This window comes from Felis catus, chromosome D4 (assembly GCF_018350175.1).
Source record: "Felis catus isolate Fca126 chromosome D4, F.catus_Fca126_mat1.0, whole genome shotgun sequence".
NCBI classification, from domain to species: Eukaryota; Metazoa; Chordata; class Mammalia; order Carnivora; family Felidae; genus Felis; species Felis catus.
This window is the reverse complement of record NC_058380.1, coordinates 66,127,007-66,141,647: the sequence shown is the minus strand read 5'-3', so window position 1 is coordinate 66,141,647 and position 14,641 is coordinate 66,127,007. Positions and strand designations below refer to the sequence as shown.

Genomic DNA, 14,641 nt, shown 5'->3' with positions numbered 1-14,641 from the left:
AACCTGCCATGAGTGCCTTGGTAGAGCTCTGCTATGGGCCCTGTACTGCTCATTTGCATGTTGGCTGGTTTGGGAGGCTAGCTGGACTCTTAGGGGCTTGCCCTGTGCCCTTCTTTCTAACACTTGCCCTTGTTTTGCAATTTCCTTTCCCCTCTACCCCCTGGTTATAGATTGTCCTGCCAGCTGTGTTTGTCTGCATTGCCCTGGTGTTCAGCTTGATCGTGCCACCCTTTGGCAAGTACCCCAGCCTGGAGCTTCAGCCCTGGACATACAACGAACAGTACACATTTGTCAGGTATGTGCTTGCCTTCTGCGCCCAGGGACAGAAGAGAGCCCAGACAGACCCAGGTGTTTACTGTGCTGAGGGCCAAGGGGAGGTGGACTCAAGAATGTGGATTTTATCAGGTGTCCCAAAGCCCCTACACAAACTAATATTGGATGCAAAGAACAGCAGCGAATTCAACCTGAAATAATAGCCCTCTGTTGTCATATTTGAACTTTTCTCCTCTTTATATTACTGTTGTTGCTAGCAACAGTTATATGTATTTTAAGAAAATAATCTGCCCTTCTAAAATCTATGATTAAGTTATAAATGTATTAGGAAGTTTATAGGTAGGTTAAGTTTGTAGTTGATTCAAAGTATTTATATACACTGTCAAAGCTTTGTACCTCTAGAAAGTTAATTCTTTGTTTTCTTCACAATAGAATTCTTGTATTTTTAAATTAAGTTGTAGATACTAGCTAGTATTTGTTCTTTAGACAAAAATACCCCTTACTTATAACAAATAATCCAGTACTTCAAACAGAAGGATAAAGGAATTTCTTAATCTAGTTAGGTAGAAATTTTCTTTATTCCTATAGGATTTATAGATCTTTAGATGGGTGAGAATATGTCAATGATATAAAAACAAGATAAGCTTAAAAAAAAGGTATATATATTTAAAAAAAAAAGGTATACTAGGTGCTCCTGGGTGGCTCAGTTGGTTAAGCTTCTGACTCTTGATTTTAGCTCAGGTCATGATCTCACAGTGGTGAGATTGAGCCCCACATCTGGCTCTGTGCTGGGAGTGGAGCCTGCTTAAAATTCTCTGTCTTCCTCTCCCACTGCCCCTCCCCCTTGTTGAAAAAATAAGTTATACTATATATATATATATATATACACATATGGTATAGTATATATATATGCTTAAAAGCACATAGTGTATATACAATAGTGTATACACATATAGTGTAGTATATGTACATTGTGCTAGTTTATATATGTGTGTGTGTGTGTATAGCATTGTGTGTGTGTATATGTATATATAGTATATATGGTATAGTATGTGTATGTGTGTATATGTGTATGTATGTGTGATAGCTCAGGTTTACTTTATTTTTTCTTTTCTAGGCTCACCTTGTATTGCTCATGGCTGTAGAGCATGAGTTTATTTTGTGTTTATAATCTGTGCCCATTATTGTTTATACTTTTTACTTGTCTATGCAAATATTCAGCCAGTAAAATCTCCCTGACCTTTGTAGAAAATCCTGGTTGTCAATGCCTAATGAATAATTGTGAAAGTACTTTTGAAATACTAATCTCTAATAACTTTGTGAGAGTACTTTTGAAACACTGATCCTTAATAGTTTCTTTACTTCACATTAAAATACATATGTAGGGGGTGCCTGGGTGGCTCAGTCGGTTGAGTGTCCGACTTCAGCTCAGGTCATGATCTCAGGGTTCGTGAGTTCGAGCCCCACATCGGTCTCTGTGCTAACCAACAGCTCAGAGCCTGGAGCCTGCTTTGGATTCTGTGTCTCCCTTTCTTTCTCTCCCCCTCCCCTGCTCATGCTCTGTCTCTCTCTGTCTCTCAAAAATAAATAAATGTTAAAAAAAAATGCCTGGGTGGCTCAGTCGGTTGAGCATCTGACTCTTGATCTCAGCTCAGGTCATGATCTCATGGTTCATGAGCTTAAGCCCCACATTAGGCTCCTCACTGACAGCACAGATCCTGCTTGTGATGCTCTCTCCCTCTTTCTTTGCCCCTCCCCCACTCGTTCTCTCCCTCCCTCTCTCTCTCTCTCTCTCTCTCTCTCTCAAATAAATATACCTAAAAAAATAGAAATAAGTAAAATGCATGTAAAGGTAGCAGTACCTGCGTGGTGACTGACTCGGTTTCAGCACAGGTCATGATCTTGTGGGCTAGTGAGTTTGAGCCCTGCATCAGGTTCTGTACTGACAGTGGGGAGCCTGTCAGTGCAGAGCCTGCTTGGGATTCTCTCTCTCTCTCCCCCTCTCTCTCTGCCTCTCCCCTGCTCGTGCTCTCTTTCTAAATAAATAAATAAGTAAAATAAATAAGCTTAAAAAATACATATGCAGGGGCGCCTGGTTGGCTCAGTCGGTTAAGAGTCTGACTTTGGCTCAGGTCATGATCTCACCGTTCATGAGTTAAGCCCGGCGTCCGCCTCTGTACTGACAGCTCAGAGGCTGTAGCCTGCTTTGGATTCTGTGTCTCCCTCCCTCTCTGCCCCTCCCCGGCTTTGTGCTCTCTCTTTCTCTCAAAAATAAATAAACACTAAAAAATACATATGCAAATGTGTATTGTATATATGTGTGTTATATATGTGTACATATATATGTACATACATACACACAACTTTGTACGTAGTTATACAGTCTCCACTCTGGAGTGTTTGTTTATCATCCTGACATCAAATATATGGCTAGTGTCTAGCCATATATATAGTGTTTTATTATTCATTTTTGTGTTAAGAACTAGCACTCAGAAGTGTGTAATAAAGTATTTACTTTGGGAACCTTTTTTACCTTCCAATTCCTAGTTCTAATGAACTACTGAACTGGCTGCTTCTCATATAGCCACAGTGATGATGACACTCCTGAGAATGTGGGTATCCAGGAACTCTTGAATGCCCTCACCAAAGATGCTGGATACAGCGTATGGAAGGAAAGCCAATCCTCTGAATGCCGTTTTAGATCCTCCTTGGCTGGCTTCTTGTGATTGTCCCCTAGTTTATTCTCTAATATTGCATTTATCAGTTGCATATTACACTGTAACTATCATCATTTGCCCTTCGAATCATTTTTTTTTTCTTAAAAAAGCTAATATACCAACCCAATGAGAAAATCTAGGAACAAATATTTGAAGAGTGTTCTAACATCTTACAAACTGAATCATTATAGCTTTTTCTTATTGCTATAGCACATTAATATTTAATTTAATAGAATAATATACTTACTGGTCAAATGCTTTCCCCTTCTTCCCTTTCCACCAACTCCTGTACCTCAGTTTTGCAAAGGGTTTTTCCATTATATATAATTCGTGGTTTTGCTTACCAGCTTTTTCACTTTTTTTTATTAACATTTATTTATTTTTTGAGAGTCAGAGAGAGACAGAGCATGAGCAGGGGAGGTACAGAGAGAGGGAGACACAGAATTGGAAGCAGGTTCCAGGCTCTGAGCTGTCAGCACAGAGCCAGATGCGGGGCTCGAACCCACAAACCGTGAGATCATGACCTGAGCCGAAGTCAGTTGCTCAACTGACTGAGCCACCCAGGGGCCCCTCCAGCTTTTTCACTTTAGCAACCTGAAAAGATGACATATTCACTTTGTGTAATAATACATATTTGCTTCGTTAAAAAAATTTTTTTTTAATGTTTATTGATTTTTTGAGAGAGACAGAGCATGAGCAGGGGAGAGTCAGAGAGGGAGGGAGACACAGAATCCCAAAACAGGTTCCATGCTCTGAGCGGTCAGCACAGAGCACGATGTGGGGCTCAAACTCACAAACCTGAGATCATGACCTGAGCCGAAGTCGGACGTTTAACCAGTTGAGCCACCCAGGTGACTCCCGTATTTTCTTCTTTTAACATACATTTTTCATGACGTGCCTTCAAAACCCTTTTAGAAGGCACTGTATAAATAAATTCAGTGAATGACCATAAGCCTCTAAGTGTCTAGTGGGGAGGGCAAAGGTACTTCAAGGGATCACTGAGTAAAGACAGTGAGGAGAGGTGAGGAGCTAATGAGAGTGCAATGCTGGTAGAAGTGGGTTCAGTTTTCCAGGCTAGAAAGGCAAAAGAGGCATGACCCTGATTCAAATGCTACTGCTTTGATAAAGAACACCATTGATGTGTATTGGAGGCAGTCTGAAGGCAATATCTCTGTACTGACAACTCTTACTGAAATTCAAATTTAAGTTTTTCAAAAAGTGGTAGAACTGAGGAAAATTTGAATGGGACACCTACCAGTGGCATTGAGCTTTGTCTTAGCCAGCCATCTTTTGAGGCTTTAGAGTGTGAACTGTGTCTTTAGAGGTACTGTGTCTTACTCTGACTTTTGTATCAAGTCACAGTGCTTTAGAGAGAACTAGAGAGCAATACACAAATCTGTTCCTTTGATATTTTTAGTACATTCAAGCATAACATAAAGAATGTGACTATGCATTAAATTGTAGAATTTGAAGCTAGAAAGGATATTAGAAATGACTTGATACAACATGTCATTTTGTACTTTTATTTTACTAGTGGAGAAGATAAGACCCAAGAGGGCAAGTATCTTGTTGGTGGTCCACAGGGATTCAGAGCTCAAGTCAGGCACAAAGGATTTGTCTCTTGTCACCCAGGGTGCTTGCAAACAACCTAGCTCTTCATGCACTGAGCACCCTCTCCCCATCCCTCCCCAACCCCAATTCTCTACTCATTTTAAGACATAAAGTGAGTCTTTCCATTCTGCACCAGATTTTCAGCACATTGAGCATAACATGCAGACTCCTTCCCTGACCTGATCATCTGGCACCTGCCTCCCTCCACCCCTCCTCTTCCACTTTCTCCCTCCTAGCTCATCTCGCCCCAGCCACACTGCCTTCCTGCTGTTCCTCAAACATGGAAAGCTCATTTTCTCACTTTCTATTGCCCTTGCTTATAGTGTTCTTTCTTCCCAAATCTTTTCCTGGCTTCTCTTTCTAATCGTGTATGCCTTGGAAGAAGTATCACCCTCTTTGGGAGAAGCAGCCCTGTTTCCCCCCGTTTCCCTCTTATTTTGCTTTATTTTTGGCTAGGTGACATTTGTTTATTGCCAAATTCCTGCACAGGGATGCAAGCTCCATGCAGGCAGAGAGTTTGTCTTGTTCACCCCAGACTCTCAAATGTGCCGAACAGTGTCTGGCACGTAGATGCTCAGTGAATATTCGTTGAGTGAACACAGGGGCAGGAGACCAAATGCTGGTGGATTGCATTGACTGGAGTTTGGTAGGTGAGCATTTCAGGCTCTTTGTGTTCCATCATCCTTAACTGCAAAGGAAGTTTGAGGCTCACAGGTCTGTGGGGAGATCACACAAATGGTGAGGGGATAGATGCATGTTTGTGGTTGTTATTGATTGATCTGTGCTCCTGAGGCACCAGGAATGGCCAGGCCCTCTCGGGTGATGCTACCTTTGATGTCTTCCCTCTGCAGAGACATGCTTTGCTCAGTGGGGGAAGAGGAGTTGACCACCGCCCCGGTTCCCTAGACCATCACGAAACTCTTCCAAAGTGGCAACTGAACGATGGAGAACCCCTCACCCGCCTGCCAGTGTAGCAGCGACAAAATCAAGAAGATGCTGCCTGTGTGTCCCCTGGGGGCAGGAGGGCTGCCTCCTCCACAAGTGAGTCAGTCTCAGTGTGACTGAGCAGATGGCAGTGTGGGGTGGGCTGGGGCGCTTCCGTTAGGAAGAAGGAATGGATGACCAGTCATGCAGGGGGTTGTCTTTCAGTCTTGATCTTAATTCTGTGGGGACAACAAGCATGTGAGTTTTGAAGGGAAGAAGCTGGTCCATAAGTTTCTAACTTAGCTTAGCTTGTTTCTCTAGTTTGAAAAAAGTCAGCCTAGCTTACTTACCTGTTCAAGTTAAAACCAGAACCCAACGCTCGGGATCAGTGGGCTGTGGAAGACACACTCTGGCTTCTCCTGCTGAGGTAGTGTTGACAGAACATATAGTATGACAGGCTGGGCTTCATCCCTGGTTCTGCCACAGATGAGCTGGTGACCTGGGACAGGCCCCTCAGTGCCTGGACCTGTTTCCCCACCTCTGAATTAGGGAGGCTGGCCCATGAAGCTTCTGTGGGTCTTAAAATTCTGACATTCTCTGAGACTGTGAGTGTGGGGAGCAGTCCTGAGCCTTTTTTCTGAGAACAATTTCAGGAAGAGGCTTGTTTGTGATCTCCCTCTGCTGCTGTATCAGTATCTAGGTTGCAGGGTGAGGACAAGTGATTTCAAATGGGTGTGAGAACTTAAAGGTATCCTAGTTACTTCTCCATAAAATAACAGCTGATCTATCATCAGTATAACTCCAGTGAACAAGAGAATACACTGGGCATAGAGTCAATGATACTGCTCCCCTAAATACCTGTGTGACTATAAAGAATCATATTCTACTGTCTATTGTTTAGCAGTTCAGAATAATTTCCTGGGAACATGTTAGCTTGGCAGAAGGGAATGGCCAATGCTGAGGGCAGAATGGACTAGGCCTTGGTGTTTGGATGATGGCAGTGCCTGGGCCCTATGGGGAGAGTCTGGCCACACTGTGATCTATTTGAGGGACACGTGTCATTGTTATTCATTTTATTTTTTGTCCCAGTTGTGGTCCATAAAGACACACGTGCTTTGTTTACTTTAAATTTCTAGTTCACTCATGTTATTAAGTAAGGCAGTCTTTAAATTTGTTTAATTCAAATATGATTCTTATACCCTAGTTACACTTTTCTCCCAAATCAGATTCCCAGAATGTCATATGGACCCCAGAATAGTTTTTCAGTTTTCACCTTTACATGGACCCAAGAAGGATTGAAGAAATGGTTAAAATCACCTATTTCCTTGTTTTTCAACCCATTTGTTCTGAGTTTTGAAGGAATAAGTGGAACTTGAGAAGAAAAGGAAGAATCCTTGAAGTTCATTCTCATTCATCTCCAGGAAAACGAGATACCTTATATAACTGCCTCAAACCTATCTCACTGCTTCTCACTTTCCCTCTTTTGCCTGTTTTCCAAGATCCAGTACCCATAGAACTCAAAGCAGTGCAGAATGGGACCCCTAAAGTAGCCTCCATGCTAGGAAGGAGCCATGGCTGGTCTGTCAGGCCTCCCTAACCTGCTCTGGTCACTGTCCCTCACTCTTCTGTGAGAAATGAGTTTAAGAATTCTCTATGCTTGCACCAATGGGTTAACAGGGCTTAGGGTGGAAAGCAGCCACAGGGCAAAAGTGCCCAAGATTAGTTGTTAAGTAAAACAAAGCTTGGGGTGGAAAGGGTCTGAGAACAGTTAGAGGTGGAAAGCCACTACAGGGCGGAAGCACCCAAGGTTAGCTGGTGAAAAGGGTGCCTTGTCAGCTTTGAGGCAGCATGTTCCAGCAATCTTAAACTTTGGAGATAAGAGCTACTTGGCTGTATCTTCCACAGAGAAACACTGTCCATCTGCTGTCTGGCACCATTATCTCATCATGCTTTAATCTCAACTTCTAACGTCACTTGCCCCCCAAACCCTTTGCGTCTTACACACACAAGTTAATGGCACACAAGTTAATTTTTTGCATGTTTACTTTTTACATGTACACCATGTACGTAAAACCTTGAGAGCTCAATAAATACAGAGATGAAACCCCTGTTTGGGGCTCTTGTTCTCCCGGAAATTGGCCTCTCTCGTATTCAGTTCTGTGTCCACTCTCTTGCTGGACAAGAGAGAACTCCAGACTCAAAGTCTGCTAGACTGTTCCTTTTCAATCCCCATCTGCTTGCCTTGAGACCCAAATTCAGGCCTGAGTCACCAAGGTTAGAGGAGCATCTGTGAGATAAATAGCCATTTTTTGCTCAATATCTTAGATATCAGCCTATAATCAGGTCAAGGTCCCTTCCCTTTCCCACTGTAGTTTCTGTTAGCCTCCGTGGGCAGGGACCATAGAGTCAAAAGATTGCCAGAATCCATTAGGGTTGGCTGGGATGTAACTTTCACAAAGTCTAAATTTGAATTTCTTTTGAAGAGGAAATATCTAAATATTTAAATAAATATCTAATACCACATGTACATACTCATGTGGTATCTGCTGCTGAGTACTGTGTTTCACACTGTCTGTGTTTTAAATGTCAGGCTGTTGTTTAGGTATGGTGGGTTTTCCCTGGGTGCCAGTAATTCTCAATCACCTCCTCTAAGTCAAAGGATTCCATTAAACAACTGAAGAAACACTTGAAGCTGGCCAAGGTACTTTATTCATCCCAAGATTCTTCAGAAAAGTGGGCCCAGAGTTGCAGGTACATGGGCATCATTGGTAGGTCAGTCAGGTCACCTAGCAGCTTCTTGTTTAAGACTTTTGCATACAAAACCATCACTGGTATTTAGTGATCTTGCACCAGCCAAGAATGAGCTACTCAGTGTGTATTTAATACATGGCAATTATTCTTTCTCTTATCTCCCACAGAGTATCAATATAGGTCATTAGGAATTTCATACAAGACCCTGAATCATGGACTTATAGGACCATTCTTATAATCAGAATCTTAGAATTTCTTTTCTTTTTTGTTTTTAGAATTTCTATGTCTATTAGATTGATATGCTATACACTGTTGCTTTTACACTTACTTACAGCTGGATTAATTTAACTTATTTGAGTAGTTTCACACTAATATTTTCTCTACTTACTAAGTTTTCAAGCCACATACCTTTGCTCTTATAAGGTCAAGAACAGTGGACAAAAGCTAATGCCATTAGGCCAGTCTCAGACCTCTTTGAGTAGTTTCATTATGGTACTAGACTCTTTTTGTTAAAATTTTTTTTTAATGTTTTGTTTAAATTTGAGAGAGAGAGAAACAGAGTATGAATGGGGAAAGGGCAGAGAGAGAGGGAGACACAGAATTCGAAGCAGGCTCCAGGCTCTGAGCTGTCAGCACAGAGCCTTATGTGGGGCTTCAACCCACTAACTGTGAGATCATGACCTGAGCCAAAGTTGGACACTTAACCAACTGAGCCACTCAGGCGCCCCAGTACTAGACTGTTTTTAACTTAGTGACATGTTTTGTGTTTGTTTTTCAGATTTTTGACTTGAAAACAATCATGCTTAAACTCTGAATAAAATAAATACATTTTATTTATTGAAGAGATGTTTTTCCCTGGGCTATTCATCAGATGTTTGTGTGTGTGTGTCCTCCTTAATTGTGTCTTCAACTGCATCATTGACTCCTCAGATCTTCACTGACTTTCTCTTTCCAGGAAGAGCATGTCAGCGGACATTCTTGTGTCCATCTGTGTTGTCTTTGAAATGTTCTTCATCTCAGCCAGTTTTGTTGTGTTCCTGATCCATGAGCAGATCAGTAAAGGGAAACTCCTGCAGTTCATTAGCAGATTGTAACCTGTCATGTACTGGCTCTCCAATTCTGCATGGGATATGGTAAGAATACCTGTCTGCTGCTGCTTTCTAAATCTCCATCAGGGCTATGGATTGGATGAAAGAGCCTTTGACTTTTCTAAAAGTGTTCTGGCTAATCTAAAGATGAATGAAAAAGGGAAAGGCAGAAGCAGTTGTATATTTTCATGACACAGAGCTGATCTCATGCCACAGAGAAAATCTGTCTACACTGACTGCAACTAACATTACTATCACCTAATTTCCTAGACTTTTCAAAGAAACATTGAGGTAGAAGACTCTTAGTTAAAACTCAAAACCAATGCCTCTGACTTCTGATAGGTTTTAACCTCCAGAGTTAGGGTGTTCTTTGCCTTACTAGGAAACTTATTTGTCCTTTGAATCCTTGAGGACCAGATAAATGAGAGGTGAGTATGCTTCCTGCTTTTCCATTTTCCCTCAGACAGCTAATAATTTACTGTGTTGTATTTGCAATATGTGTTAGAAACAATAAATTCATATAGCTGTAAATACAGACTACCAGGAGAGCTTGGAAGTACCAAATCTAGTTTGAGAAGGCTGAAATACTCAAGTAAAATAAAAATGAACATTGTAAGAAAACCCTAGTATATCTGAGACAGTACTGAAGAAATTCTCTTGTAGAGCTATTAGCATGCTATTTATTTGAGGTAAGTTAACATTTAAGTATATTTATTACTGTCTCATTACCTTATAGCAACACAGTAGCTCCAGATCAGAGGATAAAAATATAAAACACAATAAAAAACGATCAGAATGTATCTGTAGGCATTTATTAGGGCAAACATTTCCATAACCATAAATATCTCATTATCACAAATAGATGTCCCAAGTATCTTTGTTAAATTGTGATTCAAAATGAAGTAAAAGTTAGTAAAATAAATTGTAAATGAAGACATTTTCAGCATATAAACCAATGAGTCCTTAAAAATTTTTCATATGAGGACCTATTAACATTATTTTCCACATATGTAATTAATTATTAATGTAAAACAAAATGAATAGAGATGATAATATACTTTTCCATAATAAACAGGTTTAATATTTTTATGAATCCCATTTGGTATTACAAAATAAGTTTTACTGGACAAAAACTTTTAAAATCTCAGAAAAATAGACATGAAAAGGTTGATAATATATATAAATAACTTAAAAATATCATAGGCATGGAAATGTAACATAATCATTTCAATATAAGGAAATGCTATAAAAGTAGAGGGCTGTAAACATAGAGAACAAGAGATATTCTGAAATAAATGAAAAATCAAGATCTTGAAGGAATGACAACTATTTTTAATATACGACAGATACTGAAATGCCAAACGGAAAATGAACAGAACTATTTCCTCAAGAGGTCATGACAATGGACAGAAGCAGCTTTTAAAAATGCAGAGGGCACAGCAAATTAACTTACCACCTCCTTCAAATAAAAATGAAAATCTCTTGGGAGAATTTAAGCACCATTAGCAGACACAACTTATAGCAGTTAATGCAATGCTTTGTATTTCAGAGGAAAATTATTTCAATGGGGAAAATGACGTAGGAATCAGAAGCATATTTTGCTGAGACTCAAGGAAGTTAACACTTTCCCGAACTGGAAAAAAAAAAATTTTATAATGTTGGAAAGTTATAAAGTTAAAAAGTGAATCAAATTTGTTGTACAAATAATTCACTAGTGCAGCTAGTGAAATAGCTTACCAGCTGCCACAACTCTGGGATCCTCATGAGACTGATGTCTCCCAGCTGCACGACTGTCTGCACTCTCATTCCACCAAAGAACATGAACTGCAGAAATAACCAAAAATAGATTCTAAAGACCATGGCGTTACTACAAATAAGAAATACAAAAAATTAATCAGAAACATTAAGTCTTATTCTTTAAATCAAAATAGTAAATATCAAAAAGGTAAAACTGAGTATGTTAGTGATAAGATTTCAGAGGGGTCAGTGATTTGGGAGGTAAATTTATAAATTACTTAATCAAACTTTTTATAGATGAAGAAACAGATGGTTGGAGAGAAAAAGTTAGTAAAACCACTAAAGACACAATTAAGTCTAGAACCAAGCCTGTGACTTCCTAATATATTTTAGTTTATTAAAAAAAGCAAGATTATATAAGAATTATATTTACTACTGGAAATTTGGATGATACAAAGAAGAAAATTAAAAGCATAATTTGAACCACCTAGAGAGAAACTCTATTGCTATTTAGTGCATTTCCTTTAAACAAATGAATAAAATAAAAAATGCATATTTTCCATGGCAGTAATCTTAATTTTTAATGGCTATGTGAATTCCTCCTTATAGATATAACAACTTTTTATCCAAACTTCTTATTATTGACCAATCAGATTAATTCCAATATTTAAATTTTTTGAATTATGGAACGTTTTTGTGCATAATGTTTTACAAATTTTTAATAACTATAATATAGGACATGTTAGCTCTATAGGAAAATGTGGATAAAAAGAGAAAAGAGTAATCATTTCTATACCACCTAGGGAAAAAACCCACTTTTTTGCTGCATCTCTTTCCATATTTATGTATATATGTATCTATTTTTATGGATATATTTTATACACACATAAACATACAACTTTATGGTTATATAAATACATGATGAAATGTACTTTTTTCTGGATTATATGTGTTATTACATAAAAAATGTTTTTTTTGTAAATACTGATACAAACATCATTAGAGTAGCATCTACATGTATATCTGTAATGATAATGCTGATGACAACTCACACCAATATTTATTCATTGTTTACTATGTGCTAGACCTGGTTTTAAGCATTTTGCATGTATTAACTCATTTAGTCTTCATAATAATTTTATATAGTAGATTACTATTATCATCACTTTATGGATGAGGAAACTAAGGCACAATGAGGTTAAGTAACTTACCTAGGGTCACAAAGTTATAAGTGGTGAAGCTGGGATTCAAACCCAGGCAGTCTGGATCTGATTATTTTCTTAATATAAACTCCTAAAATTTAAATTGAGAGAACCAAAGAGTATATCTTATACATACACACTCATAAATATACAGTGTATATATTATACACTGTCCTCCAGAAATGAAGTATTGATTTATACTCAGCATATTACTATTCTCCTAGTACACTAAGAATAAATTTAAGATTAAAAAGTGTGTGTGCACACATATTTTCATTATTTTTTTTCTTATAAAAGTGATACATGTCCATTATAGTAAATTAGAGACTTAAAAGACCTTTAATATCATCATTTAAATGACTATATATTTTATGTCCTTTCAAATTCCCTTCTTGTATAACTAAACACACCTACATATCCATGCCTATTTCCTTAACATTGGCAAAAACAATTTAAAAAATTAAGGCTTTTGCCCAAGGCAGCCCCAACTTGCCTCTTAACACCGGGACCAAACCCTGCCCACAATAGGCAAAGAGAGCCATTTCAGACAACTGGACTAAAGGCAGATGTGGGTCAGCCACAACAGTAAGGTGCATGCAACACATACAGAAGATACCCTTGAAGGGAAATTGCAATGCAGGGCACTACAGAACCTCTTCTTCATAAGGCCACTACTTGCAAAAGCAGGAGATGTAGCTTACTTTCCTAACACACAGAAACAGACACAGAGTTAGACAAAATGAAGGCATAGAAGAATATGTCTCAAATGAAAGAAGAGGACAAACTCACAGCAAGAGAGCTAAATGAAACAGATAAGCAATATGCCTGATAGAGAATTTAAAGTAATGATCATAAGTATACTCACTGGACTTGAGAAAAGAGTAGAGGATCTCCGTGAAACCCTCAAAAAAGAGAGAGAAAATATAAAAAAGAACCAGTGAAAGATGAAGAACTCAATAAGTGAAATTAAAAATACACTAGAGGGAATAAATAGTAGATTAGAGGAAGCAGAAGAATGGATCAGTGATCTAAAAGACAGTAATGGAAAGCAATCAAGCTAAACAGGAGAAAGAAAAAAGATTAACAAAAATGCGAGAACAGGTTAAGGGAACTCAGCAATACCATCAAGTGTAATAACATTAACATTATAGGGATCCCAGAAGAAGAGAGATAAAAGGGGTAACACATTTATTTGAAGAACTAATAGCTGAAAACTTCCTAAATCTGGAGAGGGAAACAAATCTAGAGTCCTAACGCACAGAGAGCCCCCAACAATATCAACCCAAGGAGGTCCACACCAAGACACACAGTAATTAAAATGGCAAAAAAGTACTGATAAAGAGAAAAATGTAAAAGCATCAAAAGAAAAGAAAATAGTTACATATGAGAGAAACTCCATAAAGCTACCAGCTGATTTTTCAGCAGAAACTTTGCAGGCTAGAAAGGAGTGGCATGATATATTCAAAGTGCTGAAAGGAAAAAAACTGAAACCGAGAATACTCTATGCAGCAAGGCCATCATTCAGAATAGGAGAGATAAAGAGTTTCTCAGATAAACAAAAATTAAAGGAGTTCATCAACCACTAAACCAGGCTTACAAGAAATATTAAAGGGGATTCTTTAAGTGGAAAAGAAAAACCAAAAGCAGGAGTAAGAAAATGAGGAAAGGAAAAAATTTCAGAGGTGCATATAAACATAATAAAAGTAGATTAATCACTTATAAAACAGTACGGAGGTTAAAACACAAAGCAGTAAAATCAAGTATATCTATAAAAATCAGTCAAGAGATTAATAAAGGGATGTAAAGTATGACATCATATACCTAAAACATAGAGGGGAGGGGAGTAAAAATTTAGTGTTTTTAGAGTGGGTTCAAACTTAAGGGACCATCACCTTAATATAGACTGTTATATGCATAAATGTATATATAAACCTAATGGTGACCACAAATAAAAAAACTGGTAATAGATATGCAAAAAATATACAGAAAGGAATCCAGGTATATTACTAAAGAAAGTCATCAAACCACAAAAGAAGAGAGCAAGAGAAGAAAGGGACAGAGAATAACACCACAGAACAAGTAACAAAATGGCAATAAGTACAGACCTGTCAATAATTACTTTGAATGTAAATGGATGAAATGCTCCAATCAGGGTAACTGAATGGATAAAAGGGGAAGATATTTATATGCTGTTTACGGAGATTCATTTCAGACCAAAAGACACATGCAGATTGAAAGTGAAGAGATGGGAAAACATTTATCATGCAGATGAAAAGAAAACTGGGATAGCAATACTTGTATCAGGCAACACTGGAAGACATAAAGAAGAACATAATCA

General features: G+C 38.4%; 2 protein-coding genes across 9 annotated transcripts in view; one reads left to right on the top strand and one right to left on the bottom strand.

Moving 5' to 3' along the window:
* Window positions 1–14,641, top strand: part of LOC101080836 (olfactory receptor 13C9) — a 238,118-nt gene that overhangs the window by 11,879 nt on the left and 211,598 nt on the right. For all 6 annotated transcript variants that reach the window (XM_045042505.1, XM_045042507.1, XR_006588488.1 and 3 more), the window contains exons 2-4: window positions 171–295; window positions 5,453–5,642; window positions 9,232–9,409. The gene's annotated coding sequence lies outside the window, so the exon portion shown is untranslated. The remainder of the gene's footprint in view (window positions 1–170; window positions 296–5,452; window positions 5,643–9,231; window positions 9,410–14,641) is intronic.
* The window catches only part of NIPSNAP3A (nipsnap homolog 3A), a 30,195-nt gene that overhangs the window by 3,386 nt on the left and 12,168 nt on the right, over window positions 1–14,641 (bottom strand). Inside the window, exons 5-7 of one of the 3 annotated variants that reach the window (XR_006588492.1) lie at window positions 12,313–12,394; window positions 11,102–11,188; window positions 10,884–10,997 (exon numbers count right to left, since the gene is read on the bottom strand). Coding sequence is in view for 2 of the 3 variants with exons in the window: in XM_011288525.4 (XP_011286827.1) it covers window positions 10,921–10,997; window positions 11,102–11,188 (164 nt within the window). In the remaining variant the exon portion in view is untranslated. Of the gene's footprint in view, window positions 1–10,160; window positions 10,998–11,101; window positions 11,189–12,312; window positions 12,395–14,641 lie in introns of those variants that run through there. The other 2 variants (XM_011288525.4, XM_045042515.1) reach the window with 2 other exon arrangements.